The sequence below is a fragment of the Lampetra planeri genome, chromosome 40 (assembly GCF_965212315.1).
Source record: "Lampetra planeri chromosome 40, kcLamPlan1.2.h2, whole genome shotgun sequence".
Classification (NCBI taxonomy): domain Eukaryota; kingdom Metazoa; phylum Chordata; class Hyperoartia; order Petromyzontiformes; family Petromyzontidae; genus Lampetra; species Lampetra planeri.
In genome coordinates, this window is record NC_136146.1 from 6,256,176 (window position 1) to 6,281,294 (window position 25,119).

Sequence of the window (25,119 nt, forward strand, 5' to 3'; positions counted from 1 at the left end):
GGGCGGAGGAGCGACGCTCACAACAACGAGCAGAGTGCCAAGTGGCTAAAGCACAGCAAGTTGGCACAGTAGGGGGCACAGGTAGTGCATCAGCCAGTCATCTCGGTCATCTCAGTCAGTCAACCCGTGGCACCTGGTCTGCCCCGTGACCTCCTGCCAGCGGGCGTTCGACACTTCACGTGGCCTCAAGGTGCACATGGCCTGGCACAAGCGTCGTGGTGAAGTCACCGCCACTTAGTGGCGAATGGCGGTTGTTGTTGTTGTTGTTGTGTGTGTCTGTGTGTGTGTCTGTGTGTGTCTGCGTGTGTCTGTGTGTGTGAGTGTGTGCTAATTTGCAGGGAGCGGTAGTGTAATGGTTAGCGTGCTACACTACGAACCCGGCCACCTAAGTTTGATTCCCGCTCACGGCCAACACCGGTGACGATTATCTGAACCGGTCCTCGGCCTCCAATAGGTCGACTCAGCTTCAAGTGAGTACCTGGTGCGGTGTTTAGTAAACATCGCCACTGGGGAGACAAAGGCGGCCGGGCGTGGTGCTGGCCACCCACCCCCTCGTGTGCCGTGCCGGCCTTCATAGGTGCTCGCGAACAGCACTTGCTCCTACAGTCTGTTAAGGCTATGCGGGGGATCTTTTTCTTGTATTGTGTGGTTGCCTGCCCGTGGTACATTATGTGGAAGTCATAGTCGGCCCCTCAGTGAAAGATTCTGAGCCCTGTCTTTATGGAAACACAGTGAGTGCTGCGGTTTAGTCGGGGGTATTCATCACAGTCTGGGGTCTTATGCCTCCCTCCCTTCCCTGTTATCCTCTCACAGTTCTGTGGGGAGTGTGAAGGGAGAACGTTGATACATGCGAGGCTTAATTTCTCACTTAGTATTTTCCAGGTCGTCGGAAAGAATGAAGGAGAACACGTGGCTAGTAGCCGCAAGGGTTGGGACATATCGTGTTGTATTCTTTCATTATTATCATCATTTAGACAACGAAAAAAAAACTACTCCTATTTTAATGCCTCTGGGAAGACTTCCAGATTTCCTCGGGAGAGCAGCTGCCTCGTTAAAAAAAAAAGAAGAGCATGATCCTGGGAAATCCATGAGAGGTGGCAACGCTGGCTGCTGTAGCAGTGCCTCTACGCTCCGTTGCTCACTCCGCGCTGCGGTAATCCGCTCTGGGGAAAATAAAAATAACCGTAATAACCAGCGCCGACTTTTAGATACTTTTTTTTTGTTTAATCCTCCCGTTAAAGTGAAAGGGGTCACACTCGGACCACGGACATTTCACTCGCGACATGTTTGGGTCACGCGTCCGAATTTCCCGGTCACCTTTTCGGGCGACTGTGCTCAGAGCCGTCCCCTCTGCGGGCGACTGCCCCGGGCCCCGCATTTTTTTTGTGTGGGGGGGGGTGTCAGTTTGAAGGCATCGGGGGAGGGCGGGTGGGGGGGCACGTGGTGGGATTTGCCCCGGGCCCTGCACCACCACTCCGCTATGCACGGCCCTCACTGCTGAGAGGGTAGTGGATTTCAGCCCTCCGAAGACGCGAAACCTATCATATCGGCCGATGAAAGAAACGCTTTTAAATGGGGGGGCTTGGGTTAGGGGGAGGAATGGGTAGGGGAGCACCTGCAAATTATGTTTTCTCAATTCAGCTGCTAATTATCTCCAGCAAGCGTGCAGCGATGCGGGCACATACAACCGCGCTGAATAATTCACGCGGCCCTTTGGTTTATTGTTTTTGTTGAGGTTATATAAATTAATAATCGCCTAAATAAAATGCACAAAGCGACGCGCGCTTTCTCTTTCATTTCTTTCTTGCACAGCCCCCCTCCCCGCCCCCCATCGTCGCCACCGCCGCCGCCTTGAGCTTCTGCGCTGAGCGAGCGGGTATCTTGAAATATTCCCCAATTGTGTTAGTTGCAAGCGGCGGTGGCAAAATGCAGAAAACTAAAAATGCTTGCGGAGCTTTAATAAGAGGCGGACATATCCCTACAATTGTTCATTATTATTTTTGCAGCACTGTTTATTGCCCAGGGTTACATCTTCTTATATATATATATATATCTCTGGGGGTGGGGAGAGGAGGGGTTGGACGGAAATAAAAAAAGAAAATAAAAACTCACTCACAGGTGTTAACAAAGATTTCCCATGAATATTTGAATTAATGAATTCAAATTAGCGTTGCCAGCTACGCTCGTACGCCTCTGAGACTGCGATTCTGTGCGGGCAACGCGCCCTGGCAGGAGCCGTAAAGGGAGGTTGCGGCTGGCGATGGGCGTAATTGCTCGCTTGTAACGGGACCTGTGGGGGACCCTTTTGTGTTTCCCTTTTAGGGTCTAAACACCTGTTAGGCCCCTTGTCGGGACGCTGCCGCATCGCCCCGTGGTGGCAACGGCTCGCGCACCGGACTTGCGATCCGCAGCTCCCACAGCCGGTTCGATTCAGTCTAGCCTGGAGCGACAGCTATAACACTGGTCAACAAACAAAAATTTGTTTTTTCTGCCCTGGATTTTGCAGCTGTTTGAGACTAATTTCAGGGTGCTGATTCCAAATCTGATCTCAGATTTGCTCAATCACATCTCATTTTTATGCTATCGGCATACCCCATTTTCATTGATTTTACCCGAAATTAACTCTGTCACTTATGATTGCAAGTTGTTGCGAGTCAGTGACTGCTTTAGTGTTAGAATATGGTGCTGTATTTTTAAGATAGTGTGTTTATAATATCATTTAATGTAGATATCCACATTTATTTAATATTTTTCTTCTGCAATTTTTATTGAAAATGCAATATTTGATATCTAAAAAAACAGATTTGGAATCAGCACCCCAAAATTACCTTAAACCCGTTGGAATACCTTATGCCAGAAAAAATGTGTTGACCAGTGTAACACGGCAGTGCGCGATTGGTCGGCATGTCTCCACGCGTGGTCAGGTAGAGTACGGGACTCTCCCGCCTCTCTTCCGACGTGTCTGGCCAGCATGGATGATTAGGGTAAATGGCAGCAGTGGCTTGAGCAGGCAATTGCAGGGCTGCACCTTTACCTTCACCCCCATCTCATCAGCACAGTCTCACGATTTCCTTGATCAGGGCTAGATTCACTTTGAGGGGGGGGGGGGGGCGAAGGACTGTTTTCTATTCATTTTTTTTGGGGGGGGGCTATTTTGACTGTTTCACAACCACCCATGCCAAACGATACGATGTTTCACAACCACCCATGCCAAACGTCGTTATTGATCTACGTTTTCCCGATTTAGTTTTTTTTAGACGGGATACACGCATCATCGTGCTAACAATCAACAAAAAAAATCAACTGAAGTATTATCATTATTGGCACATCACCGGCAGTAACGCACATGGTTATGGCTTTAACTATCAAATTAACGATAGGTATTACCATCGCGGCTACCATTATATGTAAACACTGCTCTATTGGCCGATAACACCTCAATATATAGAGGACCTCAATTTAACAACTTAATATATAGAGGACAGGAGAGCTTGGGGAGGGCGGGATTTGGTGCCGGCTCACCGCCAGGTTGCTGCCTTCGCCGCTCGCCAGAATCAGAATCTGTATCGAGACTGCAGGAGGAATCCGATGAGCTACAAAGCTATTTTTCACAGATGTACAGTTCGAGGTCACGTGGTGAGAGAGATTATGGTTCCTTGCACCTCTTCGGTCGTTCTCAGAGAGTGCGAGCGATTACGCCGTTACAAGTAAAAATTATTATAGAGCGGTATTTTTTTGTTTGCGGGCCACCTAAATATTCAAAGCCCCAGGCTGCTGCCCCTAGAGCCCTCTCTGCTAATCCGAGGCATGATCCTTATGTTACATTCATTTGCGGTTCTCCCCATAGACTTGTATGGAGAAAAAAATACATATATATATAAGTGACTAATGAAACATACTGAAATAAAATTTGTACCCAATTGTCATAGGGATTGTTTTTCTTCACACATCATCATCGGTGATGATTAATTCAATGCCAGATGATGAAGGTCAGTGATTGGAAAGTCATAAATGTTAGCCCTTAGGGAGAAATATATAATCATTATAACCATACTTCACAGTTTACAGTCGTTTGTTAATCCTCTGCAGGACGAAGGAACGGCCTTCCCACTCCATCTAGTTATTGTGGTTATTGGACCATACTTCACCATGCCAGTCAGCTCAGTGACCATGCGCCACTGATGTTGGCCATGAAATGGAATTCCATAAAAAGCCATGGTCATGAATCGGAATGACCAGATTCATAGAGCAGCGTGCTAACCACTGCACCACCACTCCATCTCAAGGATTACAGTAATATGTAAAAACAGAAAATCCGAGTTAAACTGTACAATGTAATCGTATTGTGCAAATTTGTTTGCTATAAAAAAGGACCATTGCCCGAAATGGCACCTATTTTTTTTTACTTTTAAAGCGACAGCATTAGTGACTAAATGTGTTTGAGTTTTTCGTGAAATTGTTTGGCAGTTAGCCACACACGGTAAATTTGCATTATATGCCATGGACATAAAACGCAATCTCTAACCATAGCTGAACATTCAAACAGACAATTTTCATTCTTTGTAAATTATCGTCTGCATGCTTCATTACGGTTTATGTCCGTGCAGACAGCTGTTTAATAATAAACATGCATTTGAGTGGGTTTATACATTTTAAGTGGACGCAACATTTAATCACATTTCCTAGAATTAAATTGAATTTAACTTATTTCTCCAAATAAATATAAAACCCCCGGCATTTGGGCAATGGATGTACCATGTAACTGAATAAAATAAAAAAAATTCAGGCTTTTTTTTATAGTAATACAATTTTTGGAGAATTTGTTTTACTTTCCTTGTTCCGCGGCTTATGCGAATAGCCTGAAATACCGCCACATAGTAACGTGGCAATTCCGGCACGTCGTAAACACGCGCAAGAGCTGGCATAACATCGTCACAAGAAGTGTTAAACGCACAATAGGAACTCAATGAGTGCACCAAACCAGCCAGCCTCGTCCACCACACGGCCCGGCATAACTTTTTAATTTGCTGGCTTGCTAAAAGTAGTGTATCTGTATTTGTATTTTAAGTGATTCGTTAATCTTTCCTACACTTTGCACCGCTATTGTGTCTTTTGTATTTTGTTTGTTCTTACATTGTGACGTTCTGCCTCCGCGCCACTTGTAGACGTCTGTGTAAAAGAGCTTTACGGCTCATCGGATTACTCCTCCGGTGCCAATAAATATTCCGATAACTGTCGGTGGCTAAACGTCGCTGCCCTCACGTCCGCCCCGAGCGCGCGAGGAGGCACACTTACTTGCCCCGCTCGAATTTGCCAACAAGCGGTGTGGTCCCGAGAAAACAAAATATATATATACATCACTTGATAAGCCACATTAACTCCTCCCTCCGTCCCAGTAGGCACGTGCTCGGCAGGGACGCGTTGAAGCAACCTCGGGCCAGAAGTCGCAAACGGGTTTTGATTCCTTACCCGTACCCGGCTGCACCAGGGTCGCAAACGGGTACCCGTACCCGGTCGTACCCGCACCCTACCCGTACCCTATGGGTAGGGTACGGGTATCGGGTACCTGATTGCGACCTCTGGGATGAAGCCATGTTGCAGGCGTGGGTGGGTTAATTCTAGGAACTTGAATTGTGAGAAGAGACTAGACGTTGGGAAATGAGTGACAAACGGTTACTCACCAGTGACTCACGGCCTACCCGTACCCGTACCCCGCCGCACCAGGGTCGTAAATGGATACCAGTACCCGGCCTGGTTGGCTTCGAGACAGATGATATTATTCCAGCCACTTATCGCCGTTCTTTCCTCCTCGCCACCATCCCCCCATCGCCCGTTCCTATTTAAAAAAAGTGCTCGTAGACGCGCGTGCACCAACGCCGTTCGTCTGAGCCGTGAAAACAATTTAAGAGGCGGGAAGGTCGGCCTAGTAGTAGTAGTAGTTGTTGTTGTTATTGATTGCACAATATTAGCTGGGATGTGCTTTTTTTTCATCGGCGCCGCAAATTTATGAAGGTCTGGCGGCTAAATTGTTTAAGCTGAGACGGATGATGCCGTTCCGTGAAATATTTCAAGTTTTTCTTTTTTATATTCTTACGTTACATTTATCCTTATTATTGTTATTGAAAAACCAAAGCGCAAATATGCTCGGAGAAAGTTGATTCAGCTGATTGATTCTCATTGTTCAATTTTCACTTGGTTGTTTACCCTACATTGTTGTTGAAATCCCATTTAATTAAAGACACGGTATTTGGTAGAATGTCTGGGATTATTTTTTTTAGTTAACTATTAAACACCCTGCCGATACAAATACGTACAGATACATGAATTGCATTTTCCCGGGAAGCGGTGGTGCAGCCGGTTAGGCCCAATTCGCTAAGAAACTCGACAAACATGAGTTTGACTCCCATCCACGGCTAACAACAGTGGTGAGGGATATCCGAACTCAAGGCCGTAATTATAATATATATTTTGGGGGGACACATCCCCAATATTCAAATATGCTCAAAATGTCCCCCCCCCCAATATATTGCTATAAAATAGATTTCTGTTCATATGATTGTGGTTATGGTTGTACTTTATTAATCCCTAATCTCTGCCATTACATACAATCAAACAAGAAAAGGTAAATAAATAAAAAAGCAATGTAATACAATACACTAGTAGACATTATTGTAAAACATAAATATAAAGTCCTTCCTATGTGTTAGTGATTTAAAATATTTTAGACAGGAAATGTAGAGAAATTAGTTTTCAAATTTAGATTTTTTTTCTTTCTGGCAGGTGACCCCCAGACCCCCTGGAAGATTTAGCCCCCCCCCCAATGTTGACTCCATGGCTACTGCCTTGTCCGAACTGATACTGGGCTCCCTCTCTGTTCGTACTGACCGGCGTGGTGAAGTATGGACAAACAACCTCCGCCATGAAGCTGTCACGGCGTAGTGGAAGACCAAATCGACCAGCGGATTGACAAAGCTCTGCATGTCGCTACCATCAAATCTATTCTCAGTTCGAGACTTTCACAACCTTAACATAGCCACTCCCGTGCCCTCGTCGAGGAGGCCGCTCTCCTATCTTACAGTTACATGCTCATTTCTCACATTAACATCACTAGCCCCGGCCACTTCTTTATGACCCTTGGGCTACACCCATTTCAAACCTTGTAAAACAGTCTGCCTCAGCAGCAGCAGCCAATGCTTTCCCACCTGATGACGGACGCTTGTGTTGTGCCCGAAACGTCGTGATTTATTTCATGTTCTACCCACGTGACTTTACCGAAAGAACCAAAGAGTATGGATTCCTGCAGTCACGAAAACTTCAAATCAAGATTTTACAAACTGTTACGGGTTTTTTTTTCGAATAGAACGGCTTCTCGGTGCCACGTCTAGGCCTAGAGTCCAATGCCACCATCAGTAAACTGATTCCTCAAAACGTGCGTGTGTGTGTGTGCTCTTGGAACGGAGCGGTAGTGTAGCGGTTAGCGCGCTGCGCTATGAACCCGGAGACACGGGTTCGATTCCCGCTCACGGCCAACACCAGTGACGATTATTTGAACCGGTCCTGGGCCTCCCCTAGGTCGACTCAGCCTGAAATGAGTACCTGGTGCGGTGTGTAAACATCGCCACTGGGGAGACAAAGGCGGTCGGGCGTGGCGCTGGCCACCCACCCCCTCGTGTACCGTTCCGGCCTTCATAGGTGCTCGCTAACAGCACTTGCCCCTAAAGTCTGTTAAGGCTATACGGGGGATCATTGTCTTTGTCTTGGAAGGGCTGCTGCCACAGGGACATAGCGGTCAGAGGTGGCCCGGCTCGATCGGGACTCCTAGTTAAAGCAAACACCTCCCCCCATATCCCCTGCCAGCCTTTTTCCTCTTAAAAGTGAACAGCTGTGATCGTCAAGGTGTACGCGAGGTGGGGTAAAGTGGAAGAGTAGGCCTAAATATACTAAAAAAATAAAAATATAAAATTGTACCAGGTAAGGCTCCACTCAAACTATATAGTCCTTTCTCAGAAGCGACATGGCTATCACAAATGATAGCTCAATAAAGATGGATAATCACCTGAAAAATTCGAGCAGCCAATTATTCTAAATGCATGTTGATTTTAAATGTGGAGGGAAAAACCGGAGGACTCGGAGAAAAATCCACGCGACCACGGGGAGAGAGAGAGACAAGCACACTCCAAATATACAGCAGCAGGCGTCAGGGTCGGGATCGAACCCACGACCTCATGCATACCAGACGAGGGAGTTAACATCTCTCGCCACCACGGCGCCTCTGAGGCGCTCTCTAGATCTCCTTCTCATAGAGGCCCTTCCGCCAGCAGTGGCTTGAGCCACGCAATTGCAGGGCTGCGCTTTTACCTTGTTCGTATCGAAGCGATCCCACGCTTGATCGTGAAGCGCATTACGCAAAGCGTGAACTCTTGTTCGGTTCACCACTGCTGTTATCTTGCAACAGCGTCTCCAGTATCGGGTCAGCAAAGTGCAGGGCAGAGTTTATTTTTGAAGTGCCTTCCAAATTCTAGCGGGTGCAGGGATTTTGTTTTTCAATTCACTCTGCGACCGGTTGCTCATGGACACCCATCGGAGATATGACCAGTGACCACGATGTTCGTGTGCAGAAGGTTAAAATCAAATCATTGTTGAAGCACAGCCCTGCAATTTCTCGCTCACGAACACCGCCGGCTGGAAGAGCCTCCACACTCGAAGGTGCTCTTAGGGAACTTCTCACCACGGTTTTTTTTTTTTTTTTGGCCTTCTCTTCTTCCAACGCTGGCCAAGATGCCTTGGAAGCGGTGGGGAGCAGCCACACTTCATCCCGCCACATGTGACCTGCCGATTGACTAACCCGTTTAGAATGGTCGGTGGATAGAAGCGGTCGTGATGGGTCGGGGTGGGGAGGGGGCATTTAAGAAACTGGATCCATTGTTTCAACTTCCGTGCCGGGAGATTGAATCTAACTGTTGACCTCGAGATTGAATCCCAGTGTGCTAACCATTGCGCCCAGTCGAATTGTGTTCCCAGTGTCAACGTCAATTTTATACATTCCGATCTACAGCCCATTGTCCATCCACTGCTGGAGAACGGCCTCCCCACATCTCGCGACGGTCACGGCGGTTGTTTGACCATACTTCACCATCCACGTCAGTTGCGGGTTAGTGAAAGGTGGGACAGGGGGGTGGGGGGGGGTAGTACCAAATGTCACGTGTCATTCCCCAACGATGTCAGCCGTGGGCGAGAATCGAACTCAGGTCGCACGGTCCGTATGCATGTTGCATTTCTCTTCGCATCGTACGTAGCCTCCTACCTGAGGCGCGTGGCTATGGACAACAAACTAAACACAAAAAGGAGTTCTCAAAGATAATTGATTTTGAATCTCGATTTAAAAGTACACAGCTCCCAGTGGCCTCCTAATGTCGGAAGGAAGAGAGCGTTCCAGACGGCCGCAGAAGCGCATCTCAAAGCACCCGCGCGATGTCTTTGTTCGATGGTTGAGCCAAAAGCTGCCGCTGCTGCGATTATGACCGGAGTTCGCGCGCGATGGTTTGGTGCTGTTGCGCCGGCCTTTGCACCCGCTGGTCGGCCCACCGGCGGTGCTGCTCAACAACAGTTGAAGAGGATTGTATCGTGAACGGATCGGTGGCTCTTGGCAGCTATTCTCAATTGTCGTGCTCTATGCAACGGTCACAGATACTGTAAGTCTAATCAAGGACAGAGTCAGTGATTTCTGCAGACAATTTAAAACTCAACACGACCGTGCTTTGTTCTCAGAATCTGTTTTTTTTTTATCTGATTTGGCAATCGGAACATGATCTGGTGTTGATCAGGTCACATTCTAAGCCAAGCTTTGTTCAGTCTGTTTACGCAAGTTCGATTATTACTGTTTTTGCTGTGGAAGGCTGCTCGACTTACAATCAGAGGTCAACTCAGCCGATTACCAGCCTCATGCTTGATAAAATAAGTACCACTTTGCGTGGAAATTTCGATTTAAAGCTTTCGTGACTGCAGGGATTCATCTTCTTGGTTCTTTCGGTAGAATGGAAATAATAAAATAATAAAAATAAAACATAATAAAATATTTTATTAGGTTTTATTTTTATTACTTTATTAATAAAATGTTTTATTATGTTTTATTTTTTTATTATTTCCATTCAACGTGACTTTACCGAAAGAACCAATAAGATTTGCGTGGAAAGTCAAGAGTTTTTGGACTCGTTCACCCAATTGAGGGTGGCCCAAAAGTGAGGATACAATAGGGCTATTTCATTTATTTAAACACTGACATTAAAACATTTTAATAGTTTATTCTTTCAGTTAATATTTGATCCATTATCATAATATGTATCCACTTTTATTCTTCCTGTGGGGTGACCTCAAACCATCGTTTACAAAACTCGATCAAGGGCGCTGAATTAATTGAGACAACGCAATAAAATTAGACACACGTTGTATTAAACAAATTCCGAAATTAATTTCAAAAGAGAATTTCATGCATGCATTCATGTTCATGGATGCCAGTTTGAACATTTGTTAAAGTCAATGAAATAACCCAATGTGATTTCGTAAAATAAATACGAGAAGCCTTTTGTTGCACCGACTTGAATATAACTTGCTGAGGAGCACCAACAGAGATTGGTACACGAATCTGTCGTCATCATCATCAGCCATGGACAATCCACTGCTGGATGAAGGCCACCCCTAAGCCACTACCTCTCGTGATCCTGCCATTTTACCGATCCACCCAGCGTCGGCAAGCGAACGGATTCTATCGCTCCATCTCTCTTGCTGGACGTACTGCCGGGCGCATTCCGTCCCCTTGGCTGCCACTCCGCTAATATCCTTCGCCATAGGCCCTCTAGCCGAGACGCGTTATGTCACGGCGGGTGCTGATCCCCTGATTAGTGAAACAGGTCCCGGCTAATTGGTTTTCATTCAACGTTATTTATTATTAAAAAGCCACGCTACGTGACACAAGTGCTTCGCGTTTCTGTGCTACGAATCCGACACACCCAGTTTGATTTTCGGCCGTAGCTAACAGGGGGAGAGTCGAGTGTTTTCAGAACTGGCTGCGGTGCCTCCTATATTGACGTGAACTGACCAGCGTGGTGAAGTATGGTTAAACGTACAACCGCCGTGACCTACGCTACATAGGGAGGCCGTCGTCTAGCCAGTGGGTTGACACAGGACCGTGAATCATTTTAATTAAAATTCAATCTCAATCCATCAGGATTGAAATGAACTCAAACAGTGTATCATATTCAATTTGTAAAAAAAAAAACATGGACCGGAGACAGATCAGAATTAGATTAATGTTCCCATCTGAAACCACGTGATCGGTAGCGTCACCACCTCCCGAGGTTCCGTGGGAATCAGAAGAGTTAATATTTCACAATACTGGAAGAGGGGAGAGCTACGTATGAGCGCATTGTCCGGGAGTGGAGCATCGTTACGCAACTGACACAGTGGAACTGTAATGTATTAAAGATTTCCCAGGGTCCCAGGAGAGTTGCCTCGAAGTAGAGGACATCCTGGGAAAACCAGGGCAGTTGTAAACCGTGGTGATTGTATCCAATTACGAATGAACTACGATCCCCGCTATTTACATACATTTATCAATACGAAAGGGCAGTCGGATTCCCAAAGTATCATAACCCCCGCGGATCATAACCTCGCGCATTTCTAATTGGAGGGGTCATTGCCGTGCATAGGAGAATTTGTGCCGGGCCCACGGTCGTGTTCAGCCAAGCGTAGGCCGCTTGCGATCGCCGGGAGGAATTATTTTCTCGAATGTTCCGGTGGTGGTGGTGGCGTGGTGAATCCAGAGGTGGCCGGGGCATCGTGGCGCGCGATAGGCCGACTGAGAATTGGCCCCGGAGGGAGTGACTCGCGTGAAAATAATGAGTTGCATATCAATGTTTAATATTTTTACATTTCCTGCGAACGAGCTTGCAGACAGATAATCAATTCGCCGTAGCCTTTTGAAAATATTTTATTTCGCTAATTGCAACCCATAAGCAGGGGGGATGGTGGGGGGGAGAAAGAAAAAGCAATATTTGAAAAACAGAGGAGCCTAAGATCATTTTTGGGGGAAATAATTAAAACCTTGTTTGCACGTTACATTTTTCAAGGTCCAATTAAATCATACGGTAAAACACACGGCAGAGATTTGGCTGAAAATAATCTTACAGTGCCTTCCCATCAATGAATTTTAGTCCCATATTCATTGTAAAATAGACCACATTACAGTGAAGCCACCCACATAAATGTAAGCTCCTTAAACCCACCTCTAACTGTTAGCTATGAGAATGACTTTTGTGCGCTAATAAATTGTGTCATTTTTCTTCCAGCAGAAATTATGCAAACTAAATTTTGGCGTTGAGCAGTTCTGTTAGTGGCCGGTGAACACAACTCCACATGCCTATGGCCGTGATGTTTTCCTGGGTAAACACGTGTAATAGTTATAATAATAAAGAATTGTTTTTGAGATAGCACCCAATGAACCGCGACATCTCAGAGCACTTTACACGTCACCTCAAACATTTTAAAGGGCAGCCCCAGCGTCAGCTACCCCTTGCACAGCACAAGGCAACATGGCACCAGCCAGAAAGCGTGCATCAGAAAACGGGCATGGGTCTGCCAGTAGGAGGGAAGGCGGGGGACGATGACTTCTGTTGCTGCTGTGTGTGACCCCAAACTGAGTTCCGTAATCTACAATCGCCCCAATCGAGTCGAAATATAAAGTGCATGACAGCAGCTTGCCCTGCCCGCTGTGCGACCTTGGCCACTGAACAGAATCAGAATCTGTATTTTGTTTATGCGCGTTGGACGTCTTCCTCGCCCGTACGTAGCCGCCCGTCCTAACTTATCCTGGAGAACATCAAATCCGATGAGCTACGAAGCTCGTCGTTCACAATCGCTCGCCGCCCTCTGCCCGCCCCGCGCGCAGATCCCGCAGATCAGCTACGCGTCGACGGCGCCCGAGCTGAGCGACAACAACCGCTACGACTACTTCTCGCGCGTCGTGCCGCCCGACTCCTACCAAGCGCAGACCATGGTGGACGTGGTGAAGGCGCTGGGCTGGAACTACGTGTCGACGCTTGCCTCCGAGGGCAACTACGGCGAGAGCGGCGTCGAGGCGTTCATCCACTCGTCACGCGAGACGGGTGAGAGGCAACCCCGCACCCTCCTTCCCCTGGGTCCAAGTTGTCATCTGTCGCGGTCTCGCGATGAAATGAAGCACCCAGCGGCTGCGAGCGAGTTTGTTCTCATCGTCGCTGCATCTAAAACTAAACTACGAACACATTTTTTTAACTTGCAGTTTACCAGCTAAGGCACCAATGAGCTACGGAGGCTCATTTTTTTTAGGAGCAACCTGGCCATCACACATGCTAGCTAAAGGAAGCGGCTTATCATCGCTTGGAAATTTGTCGCAGTAGCCAAATACTCGAACACGTGGGTTGATTGTCAGCGCGGAGGGAAAAACAGAAAGGACCCGGAGAAAAAATCCACGTCACCACCAAAGAGAGAGAAAATCGTACAAACTCCAAATATTCAGGCGTCAGGGTCCGGGATCGAATACATAACCTCCTGCATAGCAGGCAAGGGAGTTAACCCGCCACCACAGCACACAACGTGAAGCCTGAGATAAGTCACGTGGTTTTAGTTAAATTTTAATGCCAAACGTTGTTATCTTTAACAGTCTTGCCACTCGGCCGGAAATGCCACGCACTTTACAAACTTGTTCGTGATTTTATGCGGCCCGATATATCGATAGAATTCTGACGGGTAAAGATGTTCACCGGTGCGAGATTCAGACTTATTAATACTGAGTTGAACACCCAGTACTCAAAATTGCTTAAATTGAAGTTACTTAATTTGTTATGTAAGTATATTGAGCTTCTTTCATACTGTACGTAGCCAACCGTGATAATCGGAGGTGCAATTATTATCCAGCAATATAATCATAATAGTACTATGATTATTACTTATTTATCCAGGAAAAGCCATGCTGAGTCCAATGACTATTATTCAATCGGGTCCGGCGGTTATTTAAAACATAAAATGTATTCAGCCAATTAACGATAAGTATCATTGCGCAAGGAGGCAACACTTGATCCAGATGGAGATTAGCCCACTTGCTGTACTGCCCTTCTCCTGGCGAGCCAGAGTATGGCGCCATGTGCGTTATGCGTTGTATACATTGTCACAATGAGAAGACATAATGGCAGACTTTACTTGAGCAATGTGCACTTGAATAACCTTTAAGAAATCTTAATGTAAGCAATCTGAAATCGAATATTCTTCCAGAATCGTCAGAATTATGTCGCGGAAAACCCCACGGTTCAATGCTTGTTCAGAATCGGCCATCCAGAATGCACTCCCGTCATTCGTTCACCAGTGGTCAGCTATTCTTCTCTCGCTGCAATGGTTTTCATTTCAGTGAACTTCACTCATTGATTCCTCGGCCCATGTTGAGGACACAGTCTATCAGACTGACTGTGTCGTCTGATCCACACTGTATTCAACCACCACCACCACGAAACTGCAGGTCACAACTCACCCACTCAGTCACTCGCCCACGCACTCACTCACTCACCCATACACCCACTTGCTCACTCACCCACAAAATCACGCACCTACTCTCACTCAGCCGTCCACCCAATAACTCACTCATCCACCCACCTACTCACTCACCCACCCACTCACTCACCCACTAGCTCACTCACTCACCCACTCGCTCACTCACCCACTCAGTCACTCGCCCACGCACTCACTCACTCACCCATACACCCACCTGCTCACTCACCCACCCAATCACGCACCTACTCTCACTCAGTCGTCCACCCAACAATTCACTCACTCATTCGCCCACCTACTCACTCACCCACTCGCTCACTCACCCACTCATTCACTCACCCAGGCACTCACTCACGCACCCATCCACCCACCTGCTCACTCACCCACCCAATCACGCACCTACTCTCACTCAGTCGTCCACCCAACAACTCACTCACTCATTCGCCCACCTACTCACTCACCCACTCACCCATTCACCCACTCATTCACTCACCCAGGCACTCACTCACGCACCCATCCACCCACCTGCTCACTCACCCACCCAATCACGCACTTACTCTCACTCAGTCGTCCACCCAACAACTCACTCACTCATTCGCCCACCTACTCACTCACCCACTCGCTCACTCACCCACTCATTCACTCACCCAGGCACTCACTCACGCACCCATCCACCCACCTGCTCACTCACCCACCCAATCACGCACCTACTCTCACTCAGTCGTCCACCCAACAACTCACTCACTCATTCGCCCACCTACTCACTCACCCACTCACCCATTCACCCACTCATTCACTCACCCAGGCACTCACTCACGCACCCATCCACCCACCTGCTCACTCACCCACCCAATCACGCACTTACTCTCACTCAGTCGTCCACCCAACAACTCACTCACTCATTCGCCCACCTACTCACTCACCCACTCGCTCACTCACCCACTCATTCACTCACCCAGGCACTCACTCACGCACCCATCCACCCACCTGCTCACTCACCCACCCAATCACGCACCTACTCTCACTCAGTCGTCCACCCAACAACTCACTCACTCATTCGCCCACCTACTCACTCACCCACTCACCCATTCACCCACTCATTCACTCACCCAGGCACTCACTCACGCACCCATCCACCCACCTGCTCACTCACCCACCCAATCACGCACCTACTCTCACTCAGTCGTCCACCCAACAACTCACTCACTCATTCGCCCACCTACTCACTCACCCACTCGCTCACTCACCCACTCATTCACTCACCCAGGCACTCACTCACGCACCCATCCACCCACCTGCTCACTCACCCACCCAATCACGCACCTACTCTCACTCAGTCGTCCACCCAACAACTCACTCACTCATTCGCCCACCTACTCACTCACCCACTCACCCATTCACCCACTCATTCACTCACCCAGGCACTCACTCACGCACCCATCCACCCACCTGCTCACTCACCCACCCAATCACGCACCTACTCTCACTCAGTCGTCCACCCAACAACTCACTCACTCATTCGCCCACCTACTCACTCACCCACTCGCTCACTCACCCACTCATTCACTCACCCAGGCACTCACTCACGCACCCATCCACCCACCTGCTCACTCACCCACCCAATCACGCACCTACTCTATCTCAGTCGTCCACTCATTCACTCACTCATTCATCCAGCCACTCACTGACCCACTCACCCATTCACCCACATTCTCACTCCCGCACTCACTCACTCACTCACATACCCACTCACCCATTCACTCACCTCAATGACCCACTCACTCACTCGCTCACCCAGCCACTCACTGACTCACCTACCCATTCACCCATTCAACCACCTCACTCAACAACAACCGCCATTCACTAAGTGGCGGTGACGTCACCACGACGCTTGTGCCAGGCCATGTGCACCTTTTCGTCACCCACCTCACTCACCCACTCATCCACCCATTCACAGTCACTCACCCACTTACTTACTTACCCACCCACCCACCCACTAATCCTCCACACTGCAGTTCACAAATCTTCTCTTTCCGATTCTTCACTCGTACTGCTAGACAATCAAATTCCATGCCATCGCCTCCTTTCCCAAGTTCTTATAAATATACCTTCATGAATTCAAGACACGTGTTGGCACTTATCTGCTGCAACTTTAATGAGCGCCGTTTCGTTGCAATCTGCTTGATATTTTTGGCCTCGGGGCCCTGTGTAAAAAAAGAAAATCACGTGATGTAAGAATGCCAAAATCACTTGAAATCAAATCGATGTGTTCCCTTGAAGGCGGCAACTTTAAAGGGTGTTCTTGCGAAAGTTAGCTCGCGCACATTACGCACCTCAAATCAAACTTTGATTGGTTTGAATCACCTTAGGAGCGCCCCACCACCTTCAATGCGGGAGACAATCACAATAAGTGAAGTCAAGGGTCCGAGTGACATTTGTCCTGATTTTGCTGTAAAAATATTAAATCTCAACCACCTAACAAGAAAGCAGTGCACACTCAAATGTCAACCTCTTATTGATAAAAACAAAAAATTGTGGCTTTAACATAGCATGTACCCGGAAGTTATGACGTGGCTAATTATGTTATAGGCAAATAGCTGTTTGTTTTCTTTCACACTTGCTTGTTCCCAAACTTTTTCCACGTAGATGCCACGGGTTCTTCCCAACTCGCCTTAGCTGACTTTAAACGGCTCTGTTGGCGCAAAGTTTCCAATCGAGGGAGCTCTGGACAGCTCCCTCCTCGTGCTATATTGGCCTAACCCTTCACTGCTGTACCCACACTTCACCCATCACGTGCAACCTGCCGATCAACTAACTGTGGTGCTCCCAGTTACGCTGCTCGGTGGACACAGGTGAACTTCTGCGCACTTACGTAGGTATGAAACAAGATCAACATATATATACATACATCCATATGCACGTAGCCAACCGTACCAATCGTAGGTGCCGCGCCAGGAGATCGAAATCGAACCGGCGACCTCTGGATCACAAGCGCGGCGTGCAAACCTTTACACCGTGTTCTTTGGATCTTTCGGTAAAGTCACGTCGATAGAAAAAATTTATGTAGATAAAAAATAAAAACTACGACGTTTCCATCACAACAAAAGCGATCGTCATCAGGAGGAAAAAAGGGGGAAGGCCACTGAAGGAAAATTATTTTAAAGGTTTAAAACCCTTGCGAGCCTACTGGCTATCAACAAAGATTTGTTCATGAAGCCATCCATATATACAGAAACAAACACAATTTCAACCGAGAGGATGGGTACAAACTCAGCAATCATTGGAAGAACGTCATCAACCACTTTAAGTCATAACTGGTTGTGATGTTGTTAATTGGTTTTTTACCCTTCTATCTGGCAACAAAACTGGCACCTTTTTTTACATGGAGTCATGTTTGCATAGACCACAATACCTGCAGCCATAATGCAAACAAAAAACATAACTCTGATAATTGTTACCAGATAGAAGGGTAAAAAAACAATTATCATATTTTTTACTGGCAAATGAGGTTCCAATAGTGTAAATGCTTACCCCGAGCTCTCATACTCTGATGGTTCATTGTCTTTGAGTTGTGCGCCTTTTGGCGTCATCTGGTCCCACCCATGTGAGACTAGGCTCTAAGGAAAGCTGTCTCGGGTGTGGACCAATCAACTTCAAGGACAGTGCATATATTATCAGAGTTATGTTTTTTGTTTGCATTATGGCTGCAGGTATTGTGGTCTATGCAAACATGACTCCTTGTAAAAAAGGTGTCAGTTTTGTTGCCAGATAGAAGGGTAAAAAAAACCAATTATCATATTTTTTACTGGCAAATGAGGTTCCAATGGTGGTTGTGATGTTCCTTTCTTGTCACCATCCGAGTCTTTCTTAGAACTTTGCGAGGCTCACCATGGTGCTCTCTGACCACGGGGTACTTGTGCCCCGCCCACTTCGTTCTGATACCAGGACGCTTGTGCCACGCCCATTTTTAAACCTTTAAAATAATTTGCCTTCAGTGGCCTTCCCCCCGTTTTCCTCCTGATGACGATTGCTTGTGTTGTGGTCGAAACGTCGTAGTTTTTATTTACATCTTTTTTTTCTATCTACGTGACTTTACCGAAAAGATCCAAAGAATATGAATTCCTGCAGTCACGAAAGTTCTAAGTCAAAATTTTTACACCGTGGCTAACTTAACTTGCCATACGTACTACCCGCGGCTGGATAACGGCCTCCTCACACAATGCCAGTCACAGAGGGATGGCTTTACTGTACTTCACCACGTTTATTGGTGCGGGATAAATGAAGGGGCTTGCACTGGACGTGGGAGAAGTCAGATATCGTTGGCTCGGTGCGCTAACCGTCATACCGCTGCTACAGCCGCCCACCCCCAAGTCTGCTTACAAAGCACGCGGTCGCACCGTTAACAGGCGAGTCGGCTCGTGGAGGTACAATCGCAAAGAAATGCTCCCGTCGATTTAGCGTTTTCACCAGGAACGTGCGTACGGGCACGTGCGACACAATGGACGTCGAGAGGGTAATGATTATTATTATTATTCTGATCTTAGATGTGATTTTATAATTACCGTTCATGAGTGCGAGCTTGTTACTCAAAATCCTTTTCATCTTGCTCTTCGTGAGTTTGTATGGGGTTGTTTTTATAATCACGCGAGAGAATGTCATAATTAACCAGCGTGGCCATTGATAAACGTGTTGGTAATCTCCGCGTATGCTGCGATTCCCGTGATGGCCATTGTTTTTTTTTTACAAAACAACAAAGATACCCAATTTGTCTGCATTGACAAAAATCAGAGGCATACAACGGCAAATCAATGAACACGGCCAAACGTGATGATCACCACGAGGCACGCTATTCACCCTGTGGTTTTAATGAGATGCAGTCCTCACATTGCTGGCTGAGCTTACTGCTGGCGGAAAGGCTTCCAGTAGAGAGAGCCTCTCCAGAGCGTATTGGACCTTTTATTCGATGCTAGCCCGACTTATTTAAAGATGTGGGAGTTACGTATGTATGTTTAACTTCTTCCGCACCGTACGTAGACAACCATGCAAATTGGAGGTGCGGGGGAAAGGACAACAAACGAAACACAAAGCGCAATTCTAAACAAATGAGGTTTCAAATCTCGATTTAAAAGTGCATAGCTCCCAGTTGCTTCCTAATATCGGAAGGAATAGCGATGCAGTGACCGTCTTTGTTAAATGGCGAGCCAGAAGTCGCTGCTGCGAGAATGACCACAGTTTTCTTCTTAGGTTTTTTCCGGTAAAGTCACGTAGAAAGTAAAATAAAATAAAAACAAAAATCACGACGTTTTCGGAGGCAACACAAGTCTCCGTCATCAGGTGGGACCGTCACAGCCAGATTAGCTGCTTGATACAGCTAATGATTCCTTGCAGTCACGAAAGCTTCAAATCTAGAATGAATGACCACAGTTGTTTATGCTCCTTGACAAGAACAGCAATGGCATTGTGGTTCATTTGTGGCGAGCACTTTTACCCCTATCACGCGCCGCTTACCGATGGACCACCTGCGGCTGTGTGCCTCGTCATGCAGCCCGGATGGACAGAGGAGGGTGGATTTTAATGGTTTCATCTGCCACGCGGGGAGGATGGAACTTGTGACCTGTGCTGACCTCTGCTGACCATTACGCCGTGGAAGGACGTGAACACGTTCCAATTTATTTGAATGAAAGTTATTTGGAGATGAGGGGGAGGGGTTGTGGGGAGGGGAAATATCTACAGGGCAGGTAAATATGTAGATATCCTTTCATAATAATTTACAAAAATGCACCCTACTCGCAGACAGGATACAAATGATCACGCCGTTTGTGTTTTGCGGAATAATGCCACTGTTGACACGTGAATATGAGATTACGTTTTTAAGGGTCGAGTAAGCTGCGGGTGATGGATTACATCTCATCGTCACAGAGGGCTGCAATGAGGAGGTCGCTGCGAGGCAACAACGAGCAGGTCACGGCGCCGCTTCCAGTTGCGTTGACGTTGAAGAGAAACTATTTCTATTCTGGGAGTAAAAATAATCACAATTGAAGCTTTTTTTATTTATCCAGGTAAGGCCCCCACTGTGCTATGTAGTAGTTCTTTTTCAGGAGCGACCTGGCTATCAACAATGATAGCTCAAACGGAGTGGCGTGTCATCGAGTGGAAATGTAGAGCAGCCAAATGCTCTGAACGCGTGATGTTGATTTTAAATATGGAAGGAAAACCCGGGGGACCCGGAGATAAATCCACGCGACCACGGGGAGAGAGACCACAAACTCCAAATATACAGCAGCAGGCGTCAGGGTCGGGATTGAACCCACAACCTCCTGTATACCAGGCGAGGTAGTTAACATCTCGACACCGACCATTGGATTGCAAGTCCAGTGTACTCACCATTATTGTCAAATGCAGTGGCAGCATCTCCTGGCACGGCAGTTGAAACAACGTTGCAATGTTCTTAAATAACCCCCCCGCCACCGCTGTATACATGGGTACGCCGTAAATTTTGACTTAAAACTTTCGTGACTGAAGGAATTCATATTATTTGGTTCTTTCGGGAAAGTCATGTAGATAGAAAAACGTCATAATTTTAGTTTTTATTTTAATTTAATTTTTTATTAACTTTTTTTTTTATCTACGTGACTTTACCGAAAGAACCAAAGAATATGGTCTTATTGACAGGTCACGTGGCTTGGGACGTGAAACATTAAACAATGACGAAGATGTGGGTATTCCCACCTCTGCTAAGATCACCTTTGAATTGTAGACCGATTCTCCTCTCCCTGGAGCTCCCTCCAGGAGAGGTCCCGCCACCACCAGCAGCTGCGTGAACAAGCAGTTGCAGGGCTGCGCCTCTGCATTTGAGTAATTTACAGTCGTTTGTCGATATTCACGTCACGCGGTTTTTATCGGCCGGTCATTACAAACGTTTTGGATTTTTCCCAGCAATTATCAACATCGCTACCCAGAGCAGAGAACGTGGTTATATACTCTTAGGTTTTTTCGGTAAAGTCACGTAGGTAAAAAAATAAAAATAAAAATAATAAAAGTAAAATAAAAAATAATTTTATATTTTACCTACGTGACTTTACCGAATAAACCTAAGAGTATGAATCCTTGCAGTCACGTAAGTTTCAAATCTAGAACGTGGTTATAGTCCGATAGCAGTGAGTGTGGTGCCCTCCTCCACCGCTAGATTCTGTTCTGTGCTATCCACGAACCATGCAACGATGCGACCCCATCAATAATTGGGGGGGGGGGGGGGGGGTCAATTCCATTCAGGAATCGCTGATTTTTTGTTATTCATTTTATTTTAACATGTGCTGAGCGTCTGTCCTGTGCGGAGATCACGTGCAACGGTAACAACAAATACAAAATAATAAGTCGTAATTTACACTTGTAAGGAGCATTTCATCCAAGGATCCCAATGTGCCACCGCGTATGGAAAGCAGGGATGTAAGACAGAGCCGACACCATAAACGACTGCAACTGTAATGACTCCCCACCCTTTGTCAATCCGCTGCTGCGTGAATGCCTGCCCATACCGTGTCCATCGAGCGCCGTCGTGTGACCATACCTCACCGCGCTAGTGGTGGTGGAGGTGGGGAGGGGGGGGGACCCAGGACCGGTTCACAAATCGCTCGCAAATCGATGTTAGCCGTGACCACGAATCCAACTGGGTCTGCCAGGTACACGGCGTGCAGTGCTAACCACTGCGTCTCCACTCTACCCGCTTGGCCGCCGATGCACAAAGAGCTTCCTAGCTCAAATGGCCCTCGCCCCGGAAAAAAAAAAAAACTGACTGGTTGACTTTAATCAGCGTCAATTAACTGGTTAAATTAACATGAATAGCAATGGCCCTCTCCTCCTCAGGGAACGCACGACTATAAAAGCCGGCTTCCTTTCATGTCAACCGATGCCTTGCGCTGTGATGTGCTTGCCATGAAGCGGCGGTGTCTCGTGTAGTGACAGTATTGATATATACTAAAATGTGTCAATTTGCTGCTGAGGACCGAGACGCAAGGACAGCGATCTGAAATGTGGCCTCAACAGAGTGCCTGCGAACAGACCGTGCTGTCGGCGAGCACCTATTAAGGCCGGCACGGCACACGAGGAGAGTGATGTGGCCAGCGATATGCCCGGGCCACTCTGTCCGCGACTGCCGATGTTGATCCACCACCGCACGAGCTGCGAATTCAAGGCTGTGCCGACTCGCCGGGAGGCCCAGGACTGACCCCAGACAACACTCATCACTGACCTTGCCTACCATTCGCTACTAAGTGGCAATGATGTTGTCGCGTCAATGGTGAGCCCGACTAGGTGTACTTTGGGATGACGGAGGGGCTGGGAGTCTGTTAATCCGAGTCTGATAATCCGATGTCATGAGAGCAAGGCCGTAATTTTTATATATATTGTGGGGGGAGGGGGGGCACACCCCCCCCCCCAATATTCAAATATGCTCAAAATGCCCCCCCCCCCAATATATTGCTATAAAATAGATTTCTGTTTATATGATTGCGGTTATGGTTGTTACATGCAATGAAACAGAAAAGGTAAAAAAGAAAAAACAGAGCAATGTAACACAATACACTATTAGACATTATTGTAAAAAAAAGAAATTTTATATGTTAGTAAATTTTTAATATTTTATGCAGGAAATGCGTTTTCAAATATTTTTTTTCTGGGGGGGGGGGGGGGAGGACCCCCAGACTGCCTAGAAGATTTGGTCCCCCCCAATGTTGACTCCATGGCTATGGCCTTGCATGAGAGCGACGCGAGTGCTGAGAGTCACGGCACACGGCCTGACCAGGGAGCTCTACTCTCGGAGAGGCGAGCAACTCCCCAATTGGTTTGCGAGATAAAATTCTGATTATGGGGTTCCCCAGCCCATCATCATCTCTGGGGGTTGATAAATAAGAGTACCACTTTGTTGTGAATTCAACAGCGGCTGTATATTGAATTAGACTCTCCCCTGCCATAGTAATATGGAATGTCCACCGCTGGCTGGTAGGCTGTAAAGAGGAGATGGGCACTGACTGCCTTGATGCAAGCTGATTGGGCACAAACAAATAAAGATCCTCCATATAGCCTCAACAGACTGTTGGGGCAAGTGCTGTTATAGCGAGCAGCACCTATGAAGGTCGACACGGTACATGATGAGGTGGGTGGCCAGCACCACGCCCGGCCGCCTTTGTCTCTCAAGTGGCGATGTTTACACACCGCACTAGGTACTCATTTGAGGCTGAGTTGACCTCGGGGAGGCCCAGGACTGGTTCAAAATAATCGTCACCGGTCGCCGGCGTCGTAGTGTAGCACACTAACCACTGCGCCGCCTCTCCCCACAATTTACCATACGCGCACACACAACAATCCTGGGTGCTCGAACTGAAACAGGCCCAGGACCGGTTTATATCATAATCATCACTGGTGTTGGCCGTGAGCAGGAATCGAACTCGAGTCGCCGGGTTTGTAGTGCAGCGCGCCAACCACTACACTACCGCTCCCCATAAATGTGCACTCACGCACGCACACCATGAAGGGAACATTTAATGGCTTGCATTAGGGCATAATCGAGCGAAATGCCCCAGCGCTCGATGTATGCACATTTGTGGAGGGGGTTGACTGCCGGTCAGCACAAGTAGATATTTAGTTCGGATTAAAGGGCTCGTGGATTACGCAGAGGCCGCCGAATTTATCCAGCGACGAGGCCCCACCACGTGCCTCTGCGGGGCGAAATGCGAACACCGGCTCCACCGCTGGAACCCACGTGAATCTGAGAGGCGTTCGTGGAGGGGCTCCACAAAATCGTGCTGATGATAAATTGCACGCGTAAAAGCGAGGCCGTCGACGCTTTTGTGGTCAACACTCCGTAACGGGCTCACGGCTCTTTTACGCTTGGGCAAATCCATGATGTTATCGCGGGTTTGCGCGAGCAGAGGCCCCGCAGACCTACGAGCGCGAGGCAGGCAAGCTTCGGGGAAGTGAGGACAAATGGGTCCGGCAGATAAGAACTAAAACGTCACTTGATATCGAGCGGGATTATAGGAAATCGTGGGGGACGGCTGGTGGAGTGGAGGTGGAAGGGGCGGTTGAAGTGGGAGGATTTGGTGAAGAGATGGCAGGAAGGAATTCCAAAAGACAGCGACAGAGAGTTCTAGATTTGAAGCTTTCGTGACTGCAAGGATTCATATTCTTAGGTTTTTTCGGTAAAGTCACGTAGGTAAAAACATTAAAATTAATAAAAGTAAAATAAAATAAAAATCCACCTGAAGACGGAGGCTTGTGTTGCCTCCGAAACGTCGTGATTTTTATTTTATTTTACTTGTATTAATTTTAATGTTTTTACCTACGTGACTTTACCGAAACAACCTAAGAAAAAGCGACAGAGAGCCCTGCCGATGGAAGAGACAACAGGCGCCGTTGTTGAGTCGTTCAGCGAGGTTTGTGAGACTACGGCGTTGTGCGGGGGACTCTAAAGCCGAGCAGGACTCGGAGCCGAGGAGGAGAGAAGAGAGGAGTGCTGTGTGCCTGCCGTGCCGTGGTGCTGGGTTGAGG

At 47.4% G+C, this 25,119-nt stretch overlaps 1 protein-coding gene across 1 annotated transcript in view; it reads left to right on the plus strand.

Annotated features, from left to right (window-relative positions):
• Nucleotides 1–25,119, plus strand: part of LOC144731802 (metabotropic glutamate receptor 8-like) — a 258,412-nt gene that overhangs the window by 72,522 nt on the left and 160,771 nt on the right. The window contains exon 3 of the mRNA XM_078613050.1: nucleotides 12,944–13,160. Coding sequence (XP_078469176.1) covers nucleotides 12,944–13,160 — 217 coding nt within the window. The remainder of the gene's footprint in view (nucleotides 1–12,943; nucleotides 13,161–25,119) is intronic.